Raw genomic sequence first — 16,139 nt, 5'->3', positions numbered from 1 at the left:
GAGGTGTGCACTGATAGTGATCAAATGCAAACTGTAATCCTGAGACAGTGTAGCAGACTGCTAACATTAAGTACAGTTCAAATCTATCCTCAAAGCTCCTGTGTTACTCTGTAATTGCATTGATCCTCAGACCATATATATGTAACATCATCTAATCCTCTAATCAAGAGAAAACTATCCAGAGGCAGCCCGAGACAAAGCGGGCAGATCCAAAGATAGGAGAGGGCCAGGAATAGTGGTCACTGGTACCTCAGGTGCATGTTTAACTTGACCAAAAGAGAAAGAGCGAGAGAGAGAGAGTGAGAGAGAGAGAGAGAGAGAGAGAGAGAGAGAGAGAGAGAGAGAGAGAGAGAGAGAGAGAGAGAAATAGAGAAATAGAAAGAGAGAGAGGGGACAGGTGGAGAGAAATATGGATTATTAAGTGTCCTTATTGTTGTATAAAATTTAAGGACATTGTGCTATTGGGGACTCTGGCAAGACTCGCAATGGCAACATAACTAAAAAGGAGAGCCAGAAGGTAACACAGACGTTAGGGATCTCTGGGATAAGAGAAACCTGTGTGAGAGTGAGGGGATGACAGCATACAATAATTTCAGTTTAATAAATATCTCTCACTCTATATTCATGATTCCTCCAGATCTGGTCCTTTACTTAAGAAAAGCCTAACAATAAAAGGCTTTACCAAATAAATATGTTTTCAGCCTCGACTTGAACACTGAGACTGTGTCTAAGTCCCGAACACTAAATGAAAGCCTGTTCCATAACTGTGGGTCTTTATAAGAGAAAGATCTGCCTCCTGCAGGAGTCTTTTTTGAGGTATCAACAAATGTGCATTTTGATCATTAAAAACTAAGTAGGTCTGGGGGGTCATAATGGTACAGAAGTAAACTAAGATACTGTAGCCCGAGACTGTTAAGTGCTTTATACGTCAGTAGTAGTATTTTATAATAAATGCGAGATTTAATTGGGAGCCAGTGTAGACTGATTAAAAAAGGGGTGATGTGCTCATATTTTCTAGATCTAGTGAGGACTCTTGCTGCTGCATTCTGAACTAACTGAAGCTTATTTATGCACTTACTCGAACACCCAGACAGTAAAGCGTTACAGTAGCCTAATCTAGATGTAACAAAAGCATGAACTGGTTTTTCTGCACCCTTTAACAACATAAATGTCCTAATTGTAGCAATATTTCTTCTAAGCTGAAGGAACGCTATCCTGGTAACGTTATTCACATCCTCAAAGACTAGGATCAGTAATCACACCAAACTCTTTAACTGCTGTACACTCTGAGATAAGACCATCCAGAGATGCTACGTGATCCAAAAGTGTATTGCTAGTTGCATGTGGTTCTAGTATAAGTACTTCCGTCTTCCGACTTCATTAATTGTCTAATGTCTTTTACAAAATCCTCAACATTGTTAAGCTGATCTCTGGCATCTGGTTTTACTGAAACATACAACTGTGTATCATCAGCATAACAATGGAAGCTAATAGCATGTTTATGTATAATTTTACCCGGAGGCATCATATATAAAGAGAAAAGCAGTGGGCCTAAAACAGATCCTTGTGGAACACCAAACTCTACCTCAGAGAGTGAAGAGAACTCACATTTACATCAACAAACTGATAACAATCAGTCAAATAAGACCTAAGCTAGGGGAAAACTGTTCCCTTTATTTAAATTTTTTTGTCAAACAAGGAGGATCCTAATTAATAATAAATGAATATGAATTATTTATTCATTATTAATCAATTATTACTTTTGCAATAGCAGATCATTTACCACCTTAACCAGCACTGCCTCTGTGCTATGATGAGTCCTAAATCCTGACTGATAAATTTTCAAAAATGTTATTCTTTTCACTCAATCCTCATAACTGCTGTGCTACAATCCTTTCTAGAATCTTGGAGATAAAGGGGAGGTTTGTCATTGGCCTGTAGTTGGACAACTGACAATGGACAAGTTCAGGTTTCCTAATTAGGGGGTTGATAACTGCCAGTTTAAAAGATTTAGGAACATAACCAGTGCTAATAGAAAAGTTTATTTTTTTTAGAACACGTTCAAGTACTTTGGGGATTATCTGTTTGAAGAAACTTGCAGGCAAGGGATTGAGAATACAAGTTGATGATTTTGATAAGGAAATAAAAGTCATTCTCTTAAATAGGAGTAAAACTTTGTAACTGATTATCTGTTATAATTATAGTGCTTTTTTCAGCATTGTTAATAAAATAGTTTAGATTTATGTTAATTGTCTGGAATTTAATTAATTAAAAAGTTCATGAAATCATCACCACCTACTGATGGTGTGCATGTTAGTACGGTGCTTTTATTCCTTGTTAATTTTGCTCTAGTACTAAAAAAAAATCTAGGATTATGCTGTTAGCAAACATGTGGATAACTAGCATACATATTGACACCGCTTTCACTGGACACTTATGTTTGAATAACATTGATGCAGAGAAGAGAAGTTTCACATCTAATCAGTGATAGAGGGACAACATGGCCTACAGGTCACCTCGTAATATATTATTTCATATATAATCATATCATATCATGTCAAGTCAAGTCACAATTTAATAAAGCAGTCAAACACGATATACAATATTGACTACAAAGTAAATAAAGATTGGAGATTTCAAGGTTTATTTTTCCTTTTTATTTACTTCCATGTTTTGTTCTGTAGGCTATTACAGCTGGAACTTTGCTCATCTTATTGATTATACTTATAAACTCGTAACAAAGAGAAATGTGTGGGTGTTTGAGTGCATTTTCGAGAACAAATCACACTATTATACAACAGTTTCTCAGGTTTTTAAGGTCTTGTTACTCAACTGTTCAGCAAAGTTTTCAGTCCTGCGAAACTAATAAAAAAAATTCTCACATAAATACCATTGTAGGACAAAACATGAAAATGTAGAGTGCAGTGAGGCTCCATGCCAATAACTTTACTCTAGACCAAAGTCGTGCTACAACCTTTTGACCACAAGATGTCGCTGTTGTGCCAGAAATTCACCTAAATCTTTATATGGGACAAACGTGACGAGCAACCCATTCCGTTTCCACGAAACTTTTCCTGTATTTGCATATGGGCTTTATTCGAGTCAGGTTTGCGAGAACTTTTATTGAAATGTATTTTCCTATATTACACCGTGTTAGATGCACAAACATCGGAAAGTTGTTTATTTGAAGAGTGCACGAAAAGTGTGACATTTCGAGATGTCCATAAGCAGTGAATTTATCCGGAGATGAAGGCGCGCATAAGCAGTGACACTGCTGGCATGCATTGGCTGCTCCTCTGTGTGTCCTGCATATTGTTCGTGCTTGTGTGTGGGCTTTAAGCTCTGGGGCATTATGCACTGGTCATCTCTGCTGGGGCGGAGAATACGACCCCCTTTCCCAGTGCATGAGCTGTGCCGCGTGGACGCGTTGAGAAAAGCGCCTGTGTCAGAGAAGAGCGCAGGGGGGCGCGTGCGTACACACACACACACACACACACACGGTCCATCGTGTCATTACTGGAATATGTACTCTGCTGTCTTCCTTCCAGTGCAGAGCTAAAGACCAAGTGTGTGCAGGCGGGGATCCGAAACAGAGGAGCGACTGTTGAGTGGGCCGGGACTGCAAGAGGGTTTCAAAGGGAATGAGTGAATGATGTGGAAAGAAGTTGGTCAGAGAAGTGTAAGTGTTTTATGGTTCATGTAAGTGGCATTTTAATGAACGGGGAGCGACTGATGCGCGTTGAGAAGCGTACTGAGGATCTAGGAGGAGCCGGGTAAGTTTTCTAACGCGTCCCATATTTTCTTTGCTAATTCAAGTTATGCTCAGAATAGTTCCCCCATTAACAACACTGTAGCTCAGCTCACTATTCCTGCCGGGTTGCATTTTCTTTTAAAAAAAAAAACAAGTTGCGCAGTCAAGAAAGTGTGTGTGTGTGCGTGCTGTTCTTCTTTCAGACTTATTTTTGTTTTGCAGTCCGGCTGAGTTTCTGTAAAAGGCATGCAGCCGAGCAGAAGAATGGATGGAGATGTTTGTCAGGACGCCCAACACAGCCGGTCAATGCACAGACGGTAGACAACTTTTTTTTGTACTCATTTAACGTCCTGTCATATGGACACATTGTGGTGTAATGCACAGCCTCTCATTTCGGTTCTTAGAAACGCCCATGCTTGATATTTTGTTGCAGCTCCTAACACACCTGAGCAAAGTAATCAGCTGTCTACAGCAGGGTGTAGGCACACTGGCATGACCAGGATTTACCCAGGGATTTTATTAGAGTGGTAGTAAAAAAAAAAAAGGTGGGGCAAATAAAATACTAATCCAGCTTTAGTCTCTACTCTATGGCAGAGTAGGCAGACACGTAAACAACAGGATGTTTCAAAATAACAACAAAGTAATATACAACACAACAGTAGACTAATGAAACAATGGGTTATGAATTCACTATTATTCACGAATTGTACCTAATTTTGCAACAACAAAAAAATGCTTCAGAATAAAGTGTTAACATTGTTAACATAGTGTATGCTTACCTTGTTTCTACCTTTCCTGGACTTTGCTGGACACCCATGGTTTGCTGAATTTCATCCTGGCCAGGTGAAACAAAAATAAAATGACCCCCGAGCCCCTGGACTAGTTGCTTACTGCCGCCTGTGGTTCTGCACTATATATTGTTATTAATGATCACATCTCTTGGTCCAGACATTTCAGCATGTTCAGCATGTATGACTGGTGTTTTGATGATAATCTTTACCCCTAAAATTTCCATGACCCTTCTATGGATTTATCATAATTGAAAGTAGTTAGTAAATGATATATGAAATAACTATATTACAAACCGGGATTTAAGGGGTTAATGTACTGTTGGTCTTGGAAAGCAACATATCCATTGCAAAGCATAGTATAATTTCAGTCACAATATGTATCCATAACAATTGCAATATGTTGTTTTATCCAGCATACTTTTGCAGTGCAATTCTAGCTTTCTACATTGGAAATTGCAATTGATGTTTCCGTGTTCTGTACGTATTGAACAAAACCTATTACATATCTGTCTTTGCTTCAACACTTAATTTGACAAAACAATCTATTTCCAACAAGGTAGCAGACCTTTCAATGTGAGGTCTACTGTAAGGAAAAGACACTGCAATGACATAATTCACATATTCAAATAACATGCTCAATGTTTTGTTTATGGATTAAGACCTAAAGGTGTAAAGCCTCAAAATGGAAAGAAATGGCTTCAGCATATAATCAAATACACTGTTATCATCAGTCAATTTGTTTTCTTTGTCTTTAAGTCTGTTACACATTTCTGACTCTCACACATGCATAAACAAAACTTGTCAGTGAGGTCAAGAGTGTTCAAAGATAACTCTATAAAGTGGTGTGAATGTTTGTTGTGCAACATTATCTGGTCATGTTGCTGTTTCTAGCTTTAATTAACATCCCAGTTTCTGCAGGTTTTTACAAAACCTTTGACATTTCCCTGTTTCCTGCCCCAATGCAGAGCAAAGGGAGATCATGGGAAACAGTCCATAGGGAAGAGAGGCAGGAATAATGGCATTTCATCCAGTGTAGTTCTTCTAGCTTGTCTATATTCAGGAAAATAACCTTTAATTAAGCTTCTAAGATATGTCTTATTTAATGAAAAATATTTACTACATAGATGGTCAGAAATCACACAACTTCTTGTTTATACAGGAAGCGCACACAGCAGATAATATTGTTAGCATTCCAATAGACCAAAGAAGCTGAATGAAGAATTATCTACATGAAGAAGATATGATTTCAAACGCCTGGAGGTAAAGTTGGCTGAATAATTAAACATTTATGGTCATAAATACAAGTCAGTATGTTTGTAATTAATGCTCAGATTCAGCTTGCTGAGAATGAAGTAAGCTGTTAGCAGTTCAGTAGCTGGAAGCATGTTTTCTGGGAGTGGCTTTCAAACGGCTGTCACTCTATGAAGTTTATCCAGAAAGACTAGAAATGCTATTTTAGTTTTGCTATTTGTCATGTGAATTGTTGATTATATTTGTTGTCAGAAATAAGTCATACATTTTTAGAGAAACCATGCCTTTTATGCTTTGTCTATTCTTTCCTATATGTCCACCCCTATCATTGTCAGTCCACTGTAAAGAGGAGGTTTTAGATGTTTTCATGAGAATCTTCTTTTGCTTGTAGAAATGTCTGATGTTCATTGTCAGGGGACTTCTAGTGGGAGAAAGAGATTTTGTAACACATGCCCTAATTGGCAAGGAGATGATTGTGTAATATGGGTACAGAGCTTTGGTGCCTTTGGAACTACTACCCAATGCTGACTATGGTGAAACTATGTCGAAATCCCAACAGGCCTTAGTCATTCAGCTTAATCTGTGCTGCACCACCGCACACACACTCCTGTCGGTGCTGCTTCCAGGTCAGCGTCTTTTGATGACTGGGTTTTTAAATCAAGACATATTAACTACTGTGCCATCACTTATGTAAGCCCCATGTGTGAAACTTCAGGTGTTGGAAAGGAGTCTGGGTAATGAAATGTATTTCGCACTGCTGGAGCTGGCAGGCTCTCCTGCTCGACAGCTGGTCGTGGAATTTGCCGATGAGAAAGCCAAAAGTGTGGGCTATTGTTCACGTATGATGTCATTAATTATTTTTCTCAGTACCAAAAGATTACCATGGATACATTTATTTGTGAACTACAGCACAAGGCATTGGGTTTCTTGATGATGTTTTCATTTTTAGAATTGTTTGCACATTTTCCGCGTAGTTGTTCACACACATGCTCTAATTCAATAATGTTGACTGCTGTGAACGTGAAGTGGTAAATGTGAGGTAAGAATAAGAATGTGGAAAATAATCTATTTCTATCTGCAATAAAATTCTAGAAGTGGCAACATCTACAGTTCACACCTAGCAATAAGGATTTTTGACAGTGATGGGGAGACGGATAAAAACCTACTTTCCTGCCTTTACAGATAAAACAGCGGGCAGACTATCTAAAGCATTATGCTTAGTCCAGAAATAAAAAATGATCATTAAAGACAATTACTGGCATCATGACTTGGTACACCGCCACTACTGTAGTGACGTGACAGTAGTTCATTATTGCATATTATTGGCTAGTGGCTCTATTTATTATACATACTATTATGTATTGACCACAGATGAACTTATGGTAGCTCTATTTATTATACATACTAATAACTTATGACCAAATAGTTTTACAATGCACATAATTCCATTGTAACACAATTGTATTAAAGATTTATTGGTTACTTGGTTATTGGTTGCTTTGCGTTAGTGGATGGGATCAGTCTCATTAGTTTGTACTTTTGCCTCTCCATGGTCTTTATTTTGCTTCGTACCAAGAAAAAAACACATATCGTTGTGTTGTCTATTTACATGGACAAGTTTTTGTGGTAAAATAAATGTTTTCTCTCTGACTGCTAGGACTTTCTTGTTAGCATTGATGGCAATTCTGTAGTTAACTTTTGATATATTTTCCACTGATTAACAACATTTCTGATAAAATAACAAATGCTAATATATAAAAATATAATAAAAAAAGATTTTAAAATATGTGATGATTCATATAAATAATAAAGTTTTATACTCTAGCATCATTCACATTGGTTTTCTGTATGTAAAACTCTACAACACAAGGTTAGGTTGTAGAACACTAAACTATAGTTTCTAAACTTTATATATATAACTATATAAAAAACTATATATTAAAAAACTAGTGAAACTATTGTTTTTTTTTTAGACATTTAGAAAATCTAAAAAAAGATTTTTGCCTGAAGTGTCTGCAGGTCTTTAGTGTCTCTTTAACTCATTTTGAGCACATGGAAAAATCATTTTCAGATCATGAAATATAGGTTTAATATACTAACATGAGTTACAGAGGTGCACGCAAATAAACCTCCTTGGGAATTCTGCAATAATGCTCACTCGGTCTGCACGTGCCATACATCTACAGTACATTCCATATGTCATGACTCCTCCACATACCATAAAGTCATGCACATAGACTTTTTTTCCTCCCATCCTCTCTCTCAATAGCCCCATTTAACACCACCAGGTCTGGTACTGTTTCCCTGAGGTCTGAAGGAAAACATTTTCATAGACCCTAATGGACCATAAAATAGAGTGTAAATGTATGTGTGTTCTTCTGTTCTGCTCAAGGTGTTGATACTCATTCTGTTTTACTCGGATGTCTGAGCAGAATTACAAGGTTCTATGATGAATTCTCTTGCCTCTGGAAGCAAAGAAATCTAGTAGACGATTATTATAATACATTTTTTTTGGGGGGGAATAACTTGGTGTTCATTAGAGGGGAAGAAGGTTTTATTTTGGGAGAAAATGAGGTGACATTAGTCCAGACTGGGCTGTTTGTGTTGCACTGTTGGATGCAGAATAATGAATATAAAGCTAGGTAGCATTACACATGGTCTGGATGGAAATTATAGGGTTTCAGAAAAAGACACAGCTAATAACTACATTCTTAAAGATGCCATGTGTGATTTTAACGTGTGCTTAAATTCCTTGTGTGTGACGTGTGTTTTTTGGCAGCACTACAAGAGCCTGTGATTTATCTCATGTATCTGTACAACCCGCTTAGCAGTAAATACACATACACACACATGCCTAGCCTAAACCTTACTTATAATTATTAGAGTTGCAAGTAAATCCTACATTGATACAAAGAGAACATGGGAAACAATATAGTAGCGCTGGAGATGTCAGGTGACAGTGTGTCCCCCTAAATAATTTATATTGATGATGCATTATGCTGAATGTGTGGTTGGCAAGCATGATTTTTAGTTGTCATGTATATGGTCATGCAGGCAAGCATTTTCTGTTCAAAATGTGAAATTATTTACTGTATATTACAAACGTTTGAAGTAAATCGTGTATATAGTGGAACAAGTGGTATCCTTGTGGAGCTGAGTATTAGGAAAAGTAATAATTATTTGTATGTCTATATTTTGTCCCATTCTTATGACCAAAAATACACATTACTGTTTGATCCAATTACACTAATTTGGTATTTTAGTATAAAAACCGTCCTAGTGAACTGTGGAATTTTGTCTGTTCTGTGTTTTCATTTGAAGCCACTAAGCATGTGATCTGCTACTAGCTGCAGTTTCTTGGGCACACACAATGCACCTTTGTCTTTAAAGAAAGGATGCTGTGTAATGGTTGTAATTATGACTCTAGACGCAATAGTGTTTTTTTTTCCGCATCAATGTAAATGTTGGCTTTTTACTAACATACTTTTTTTCGGACATGTTTCCTCCCCTATTGACTGACAAATAGTTATTTTAAGGCATGTGTTTGTTGGGAGTCTTTAGTGTAGCACAAAGAACATCTGATTGTAGTTGGCTTATCTTGTAAACACATGATATTTAAGTTAATTTCTGATTGGATCATGTTTCCTGCTGCTTCTTTATCTAAAAAGCCTTGGCAGATACTCTAACCAGTATCCAGAAAAATTTTGTGTGTGTGTGTGTGTGTGTGTGTGTGTGTGTGTGTGTGTGTGTGTGTGTGTGTGTGTGTGTGTGTGTGTGTCTGTGTCTGTGTGTGTGTGTGTGTGTGTGAGAGAGAGAGAGAGAGAGAGAGAGAGAGAGAGAGACCAAGATTTCAGCTGGCCTTGGCTTGTTGTGTCTGTGTATGTGCTGGGAACTTAGTGTGCAGGATGTATTAGGCCCAGGAGAAGACACGGGTGAATGACAGGGTGGCCGTCCATCAGGGAGAGACCCTTTTTTGACCTTAACCGGATGCTACATTACAAGACAATTCATTGAAACCTCTCCTTAAAAATGAGCATGAACAGATCTCTCTGGAGAAACAATGTTAATGCTGGATATTGTATTCATACCCAGCAAATGGAAGATATGATTTAATACTTACAGTGCGAGAGATACAAAATACATGATATTATCCATTTTGGAATCAGAGTATAATGACCTCTGCCTGCACTTGTGTAATGTGAATCCTAGTGGTGATCGCCTACTACAAATTCTCTACTTAACCTAAATCATTCTTTCTGTGAACTCTATTTGCACCTTCAGATTTAGCATTTAAATCCAATGTATTGCTTTTAAAATAGAAAGAACCTCAGATCTCTGCCCTCAATGCCCCAATTTGTATCGCATTATTTACTGAGTGGAATGGGCTGATTGATATCACAGAGCTGTTGTAGAGGCGGATATAAGTATGTGTGTATTTTGTAATCTCGCTGAGATTATCTCTCCTCCGTGTGAGTGAGAAAGTGCTAGTGGGGTTTTGGGGGGAGCAGAGGGGTGCAGTGTGGGAAAAAAAGGATTTTGTTTTGGTAAAATAAGGGGGGATGCACAGAGGACATGGTGGTTTCACATACAGAATGTCTATCTCTCATCCTCTTCCTTTCTCTCTCTCTCTCTCTCTCTCTCTCTCTCTCTCTCTCTCTTGCTTTTCTCTCTTTTACCCCCCCTCATGCACACAGTGTTATTGGAGTAATGGTCTTCCCAGACTTTCCCTAAGAAGCCTCTGTTTACTGTTTGTGACCTTTCTTACAATATTACCAGCTGTGGCCCTGGCTCTGGGTTTTGTCTTTCCATTGGGAATATCTCTATCTTTATTACACACACTCCTCTGCTGCCTTACCTCTTGTCAAATATCCGGCTTTATAACTATACATATAAAGGTTTCAAAACACAACAGTATTACACACATCACTGAAACCTGCCATAGCAGCCAAAGCTTTTCTGAAAGACTAGATTTTTGATTAAAAGCAATGGAAATGAAATAGTATTTGTTCAAAAAATGCTGCCCTGTTTAGCAATCCCAAAAACGTGTGGTCATTGCACCTTGCACGCAGCTTTGTCGACAGACCTCGTCAGCACAGCATGTTTTTAACATTGCCCCCTTTTTTTTCTAAAGGAGACAGGAAAACTAGCAAGATCAACATTGTCCTGCAGACTGGGGCGAGGGGAATGGAAACTACTGAAGAACAAAAAGACCCCACTAACCATGTAGTTGTGCTTTACTCGCACTCTGGATAAGAGAGCAACCGCTGTGATCTCAAGGTCACCCCTTCCTGCCTTTATGCTTTGCCGCTCTCTATTCAGCTTGCTGAACAAAACTTTCCACACTGCAAACAATGATTCAGAAGTCCAAACAGCCTGCTCCATGAAATACGTTAAATATTATTTTTTGTGTAAACTCCAGTGAGATTATGGGTCATGTTTGAACATGAGGGTGTAATCTCTTCTTAAAGGATTAGCGTGTTAAGAGGATACAAATACTTTTTTGACCTCCCCCTCCTTTTTTTGGTTAATTGATTATTTCGGTGATATTCATTCTTTTCTTGTAATTCTTCTTATTTCAGCACTGACAGTCTGAATTACATCTACATCTACAAAAGTTATGTATAACCAGGTATAACAATCTAAATAAAATAAGCAAAATAAACATGGAAGATATGTCCCTATTACACTATGAAAATGTGTACATTGTAAAATATGCTGTGACTATAGCTGTATATAAAGCAAATCCCAATGTTGACTGTGTATTTGATGATAGGTACAGTATACTGATATGGCGGTAAATTTCCATTGCTGATTTCCTTGTTTGCACTTAGTGGAATAAAGCAGAGTGGGTGTTGCTGACTAGCTCAGACATTAGTTCATTCAGCCAAACTCTGAAGGCTTTCGGTTTTATATCAGTGCAACAAGTTCAATATAAAATATAATGAATAGTAACAGCAGCTGAGTGAGACTGAAGATGATGCGGCTTGCTGCATATACTCTCCCACAGTTTCTCTCTGCCTGGTTGCCTTCGTGATCAATGTGTCAGCAGCCCATCTGTCTACAGGTTTAAAGAGCTACAGCTGGCTTGGCCCAGCTTAGTTCATCCAACGCTTTTTCCTGAGCTGTCCCAGCATCATCTTGTCATTCTGCACACATCACAAATACAGGCCTTCACAGACCATGCTTAAAACATATATGCTGTACAGTGGATGTCAAACCAATCGAACCAAATAGTAGTTCAGCACCTTATTATATAAATAACAATAAAGATGCGTACTGGATCCTGGATCAGGGTGGTACGCTGGCACATCAGGTTGTTAACCCGGTCCTGGGTTCCTCTAGCTACTCTGGTTTCCACCTCCCAGATCCATGCTGGCTACTCTAAATTCCTCTGGGTGTGTATATTTGTGTATGACCAGTAATGGTCTAGCATCCTTGTTCTTCTTTATCTATTGTTCCTGGGATAGACCACTGACCAGCCTGACCACAAAGTGGCTACTGTAGATTTAAAACGAATGTATTAGAGCTTGGTACATTTACAGCATTAGATTAAATACACCTTAAGTACTACAAAGCAATTCACAAATCAATACAATATATTTTAAAGGGTTGACATTGTATGCACATTTTATTAGACCTATAGACTTGAATTACACAGTGTTATGGATGAAACTGTTATTGTGGTACTGTAATTAGTACTATTCCTTAAGTCAGAACTGTTGTTTTGTGAGACTGCAAATAAAATAAATCTTCTTTGAGAAGCTATGAGTCCTGGCCGGTTATAACTTTATTTAATTTATGTTTTGGTTAAATACTGGTTATTTAGTTTTATGATACATTTTTCAAACTATGATTCATTTAATTCCACTTGATTTATAAAGAATTTTTGAACACTAGACATAAAAATAATTTTAAAGAAATCCAGGCATATATTTACATCCTTAGTGAGCAGAGGCAAGTCAAATAAATCCATGAGGAATACACTGAGAAGAACCAGATGCAAGTTAAAACCCATTTTTTCTGAGTGACATAAGATAGAGGGACTATAGATCATTACAATATACAGTAGTAGAAAAAAAAGACAACCATATTTATTATGTCGAAAGAACCTTTTGGTATCATATATGAACACTTGTCCTAGGAGAAATACAGGGAAGTCTTTTTAGGATTATAGTATCAGCCCTTAGACAGCACAACTCTGCCATATGCCAATGTGATAATACAAGAAAGAAAGGGTGATGCATAAACTGTCTGACCAGCCACAGCAGCTGTATCTGTATTCAGAGAACAATGACTGATCACAATGACTATTTGGCTCATATGATTTTAAACTTGTCTTGTCTAATTGGTGATCATTAAATCAGCCATCAAAATTTAGGGTAATTAATCCACTCAGATGGTGTTGTTTGTTGATGGGCTATTCATATATCAAGCCTTTTTTTAATCACAGGTCTGTCAACTTTGCACTTCAAAAGCACAGGCTTGGTGAATTAATCTTTTTGTCACATGATTTAATTACACCACTGGGGCCCAACATGCCTGCACAGGAATGTGAGTACATACATCATGCTGTTGCAGTGAAGAGTGAAGAGTACGGCTTTTCAGTTTCAGTTCTCAGAGACGAAATTTATCTTCACACTTCAGCTTTATCACGTTATATTGTGTGTGATAGTCAGATTGTATATATTTATGTAGTGGTTCAATTGAAGGATGGGTATGGGTTTGATGGTAGCCTAAGTGACAATATATTTATCAAGTGTACACCAACTGGATCTTGCATATCAGCATATAAGAACAGTCAAACAATACAAAATGCACATTCAATAATACTTGTAAAAATGATCAGTAATAAGTGGTTTTCTAATGTCTAGCCATTTAAGCTTTACTCAAAATAATAATTGTAATAATATTAAAGATTATTTGCTTCTTTGCTTGTACTTGCCAACAGAACGGTTTTTCAGTTCTTTTTTTTACTTAGGCTTTAGCCCACCCTAAAAAGGCATCCTAGTAATGCCTCTTGTAATGACCAGTTTTGCCTGAGTGCTCATGGAGTCCTAGATGGAATGCATATCTCCGCCTATATTATTTTAAATTGAGAACAACGTGACATGGTTAGAATAAAATGAAGCAATACAGTTTAACAACAGCAGCCTTGTAGGGTTAGTGCAAACTAAAAAAAGCAGGCTTCAGTCATCAAACATGTCTTGGCTGATCAACTACATTCGAGGTAAGGCAGGGGGTGGGGTGTGGGGGGTGTTGGTATTGTGTAAAATTCTGCTGCAAGAATGCACATGCCCATGCTTAGGTGAAACCGCTATAGATAAAGCCTGATTGAATTAGTGCAAGTCCAGCCTCCCTGGTGTCAAACACAATATAATAGATAAGAGTGTTAATGCTGAGAGGGTCACAGCATTGTCATTTATCCACCTTTCACACAGTCAAAGCTGATTACTAGTCTGCTTAGTATTGCTTGAGCTCAGTTACTCTTGCACACACTCTCAGACACATGCGCACACATCTTTTCAGCAGTGGAGGAGTTCTCCATGACAGCTGGCTGGAGTGAGAGAGGTATGCGGAGCCAAGCTTTCTGATGTCACGAGCAGAGGCGTGGCATTAAGGTAGTACGGTGTGTACAGGCAGTTTGAAGCTGACTGTTTGTGACCTTCCATCTGGATTTGTGGACTATGACAGCTTTGTAAACAGGGGAACATAATCCAGTGGATCAGGAGGTAAGAGAAAATGAATGGGGGAAAAAAACGCTAAAAGATCCTTTGGTGTTTTTATAAGGTTTTGTTTGATTGGCTTCTAGATTGTTTACCTCAAGTATTTATTTTACTCACTGAAAACTGTTAAAGCTACATTGCACTGATTAAGTGGAATACTAGTATGTGTATTACTTTCTTTACATGTCTAAAGAACATGCAGAATTGAATACAGAGTATGATAATGTTGAACAAGTTTAACAAAATACTTTATTCTATTTTATTTATATGAAAGAGAATATGATCATTCCCAATGGACTGTTTTGCAATTTTTAACTGTTCCAAAAATACTCTGGGTGTAGTCCGGGAGATTCAGGACAGTTTTGGTGCATTGTTCAAACTCAGAATATAAACCCACCTTTCCTTAGTGGAGCAGTGGGTTACACACTTTACAGAAGCAGTGCAACCGTCAGTTGTTTCACAGCCTTTAGTCCAGAGTATTGCTCTAGTATTTGGTCACGACCTTGTCTACACACACACACACACACACACACACACACACACACACATATATATATATATATATATATATATACACTCAAAAAGTAAAATATTGTTTATTTTAATTTAGCTTTTTGCTTTTTTAAAGTTTTCTACAATGGCATGATGTAACTGTATTGATTCCTAACAGTATTTCTAACGTACCAGCTGTAATAATGTGAGCTGGAATGTATGGAATCCACACAAGATCTATTGTGGCCTGCTTTCAATATCTGACCTTAGATACCTTATGCTGGTCTCGATTTCATGAATTTAAAGTAATCTGTATTTACACAAGATGTGAAAAGTCAAGTCATCTTTGCTGAGTAAGTAATAAAAACATTAATCAGGATCACTGTAGTCACTCCTTAGCCTCCCTCAGTCCTCTCCTACTTTATTAATGTTGTTGAAAATGGGCGGGTTGCCCTGTTCCTCACGGCTAGTGGCTAAAATCAGATCCGTCTTACTGGATGCATGCTTCAGTTGATGAATAGAGGAAGTAATTTAACCTAATAAATGGAATGTAAGGGCTTTTTCCATTCCTGATGAATGAAACCATTATCAGTGATTTTAAGGGCTAGTGGAGACATGAAAATCATGCATTATTCCACCATTCATGGGTGATTAGCAGTGTTAGTTCCAAATGCAGAAACAGTAGCACAAGTGGAATAACTAAAGGTATATGCTATGGTGAGGCCTGGATCATATTAATCTCTGAGAGCACATTTCTGCCCCATCACATGATATTTGCTATGCAAATAGCACATAACCCTATGTAGCATAACTTTATGGTTTTTAACCTGAGAGTGAACCTGTCTCTCCTTTCTTAAAGGAATATAGAGCATTTCACAGCTCACTTGTAGAATTTGTGTGAAATGTTTTTGATCCTGCAAAATGATTGTTCTGTTGGTAAGCTCCTATTCAGTTCCAGAATTTTATTATTTATTGATGCCACTAAAGCAATAAACGTCTGATTTGTGTGTTCACCAGTATTCTGGCTTATACTGTTGTGTCGCTACTTTTCTTTTTAATTAATTAGGGCTGAGCTTATTTCAGGAATAGACTCAGGAATATACCGGTGTATATATATATATATATATATAT

General features: G+C 37.6%; 1 protein-coding gene across 6 annotated transcripts in view; it reads left to right on the top strand.

Annotated features, from left to right (window-relative positions):
- The first annotated feature begins 3,078 nt into the window (after nucleotides 1-3,078).
- Nucleotides 3,079-16,139, top strand: part of cobll1b (cordon-bleu WH2 repeat protein-like 1b) — a 41,006-nt gene continuing 27,945 nt past the window's right edge. For 2 of the 6 annotated variants that reach the window (XR_014533003.1, XM_083537994.1), the window contains exons 1-2: nucleotides 3,392-3,773; nucleotides 3,974-4,068. Coding sequence is in view for 2 of the 6 variants with exons in the window: in XM_083537994.1 (XP_083394120.1) it covers nucleotides 3,998-4,068 (71 nt within the window). In the remaining 4 variants the exon portion in view is untranslated. Of the gene's footprint in view, nucleotides 3,774-3,973; nucleotides 4,069-14,197; nucleotides 14,523-16,139 lie in introns of those variants that run through there. The other 4 variants (XR_014533002.1, XM_083537995.1, XR_014533004.1 and 1 more) reach the window with 4 other exon arrangements.

Source organism: Silurus aristotelis, assembly GCF_946808225.1.
Source record: "Silurus aristotelis genome assembly, chromosome: 3".
Taxonomy (NCBI): domain Eukaryota; kingdom Metazoa; phylum Chordata; class Actinopteri; order Siluriformes; family Siluridae; genus Silurus; species Silurus aristotelis.
This window is presented reverse-complemented; position numbering and strand designations above follow the sequence as displayed.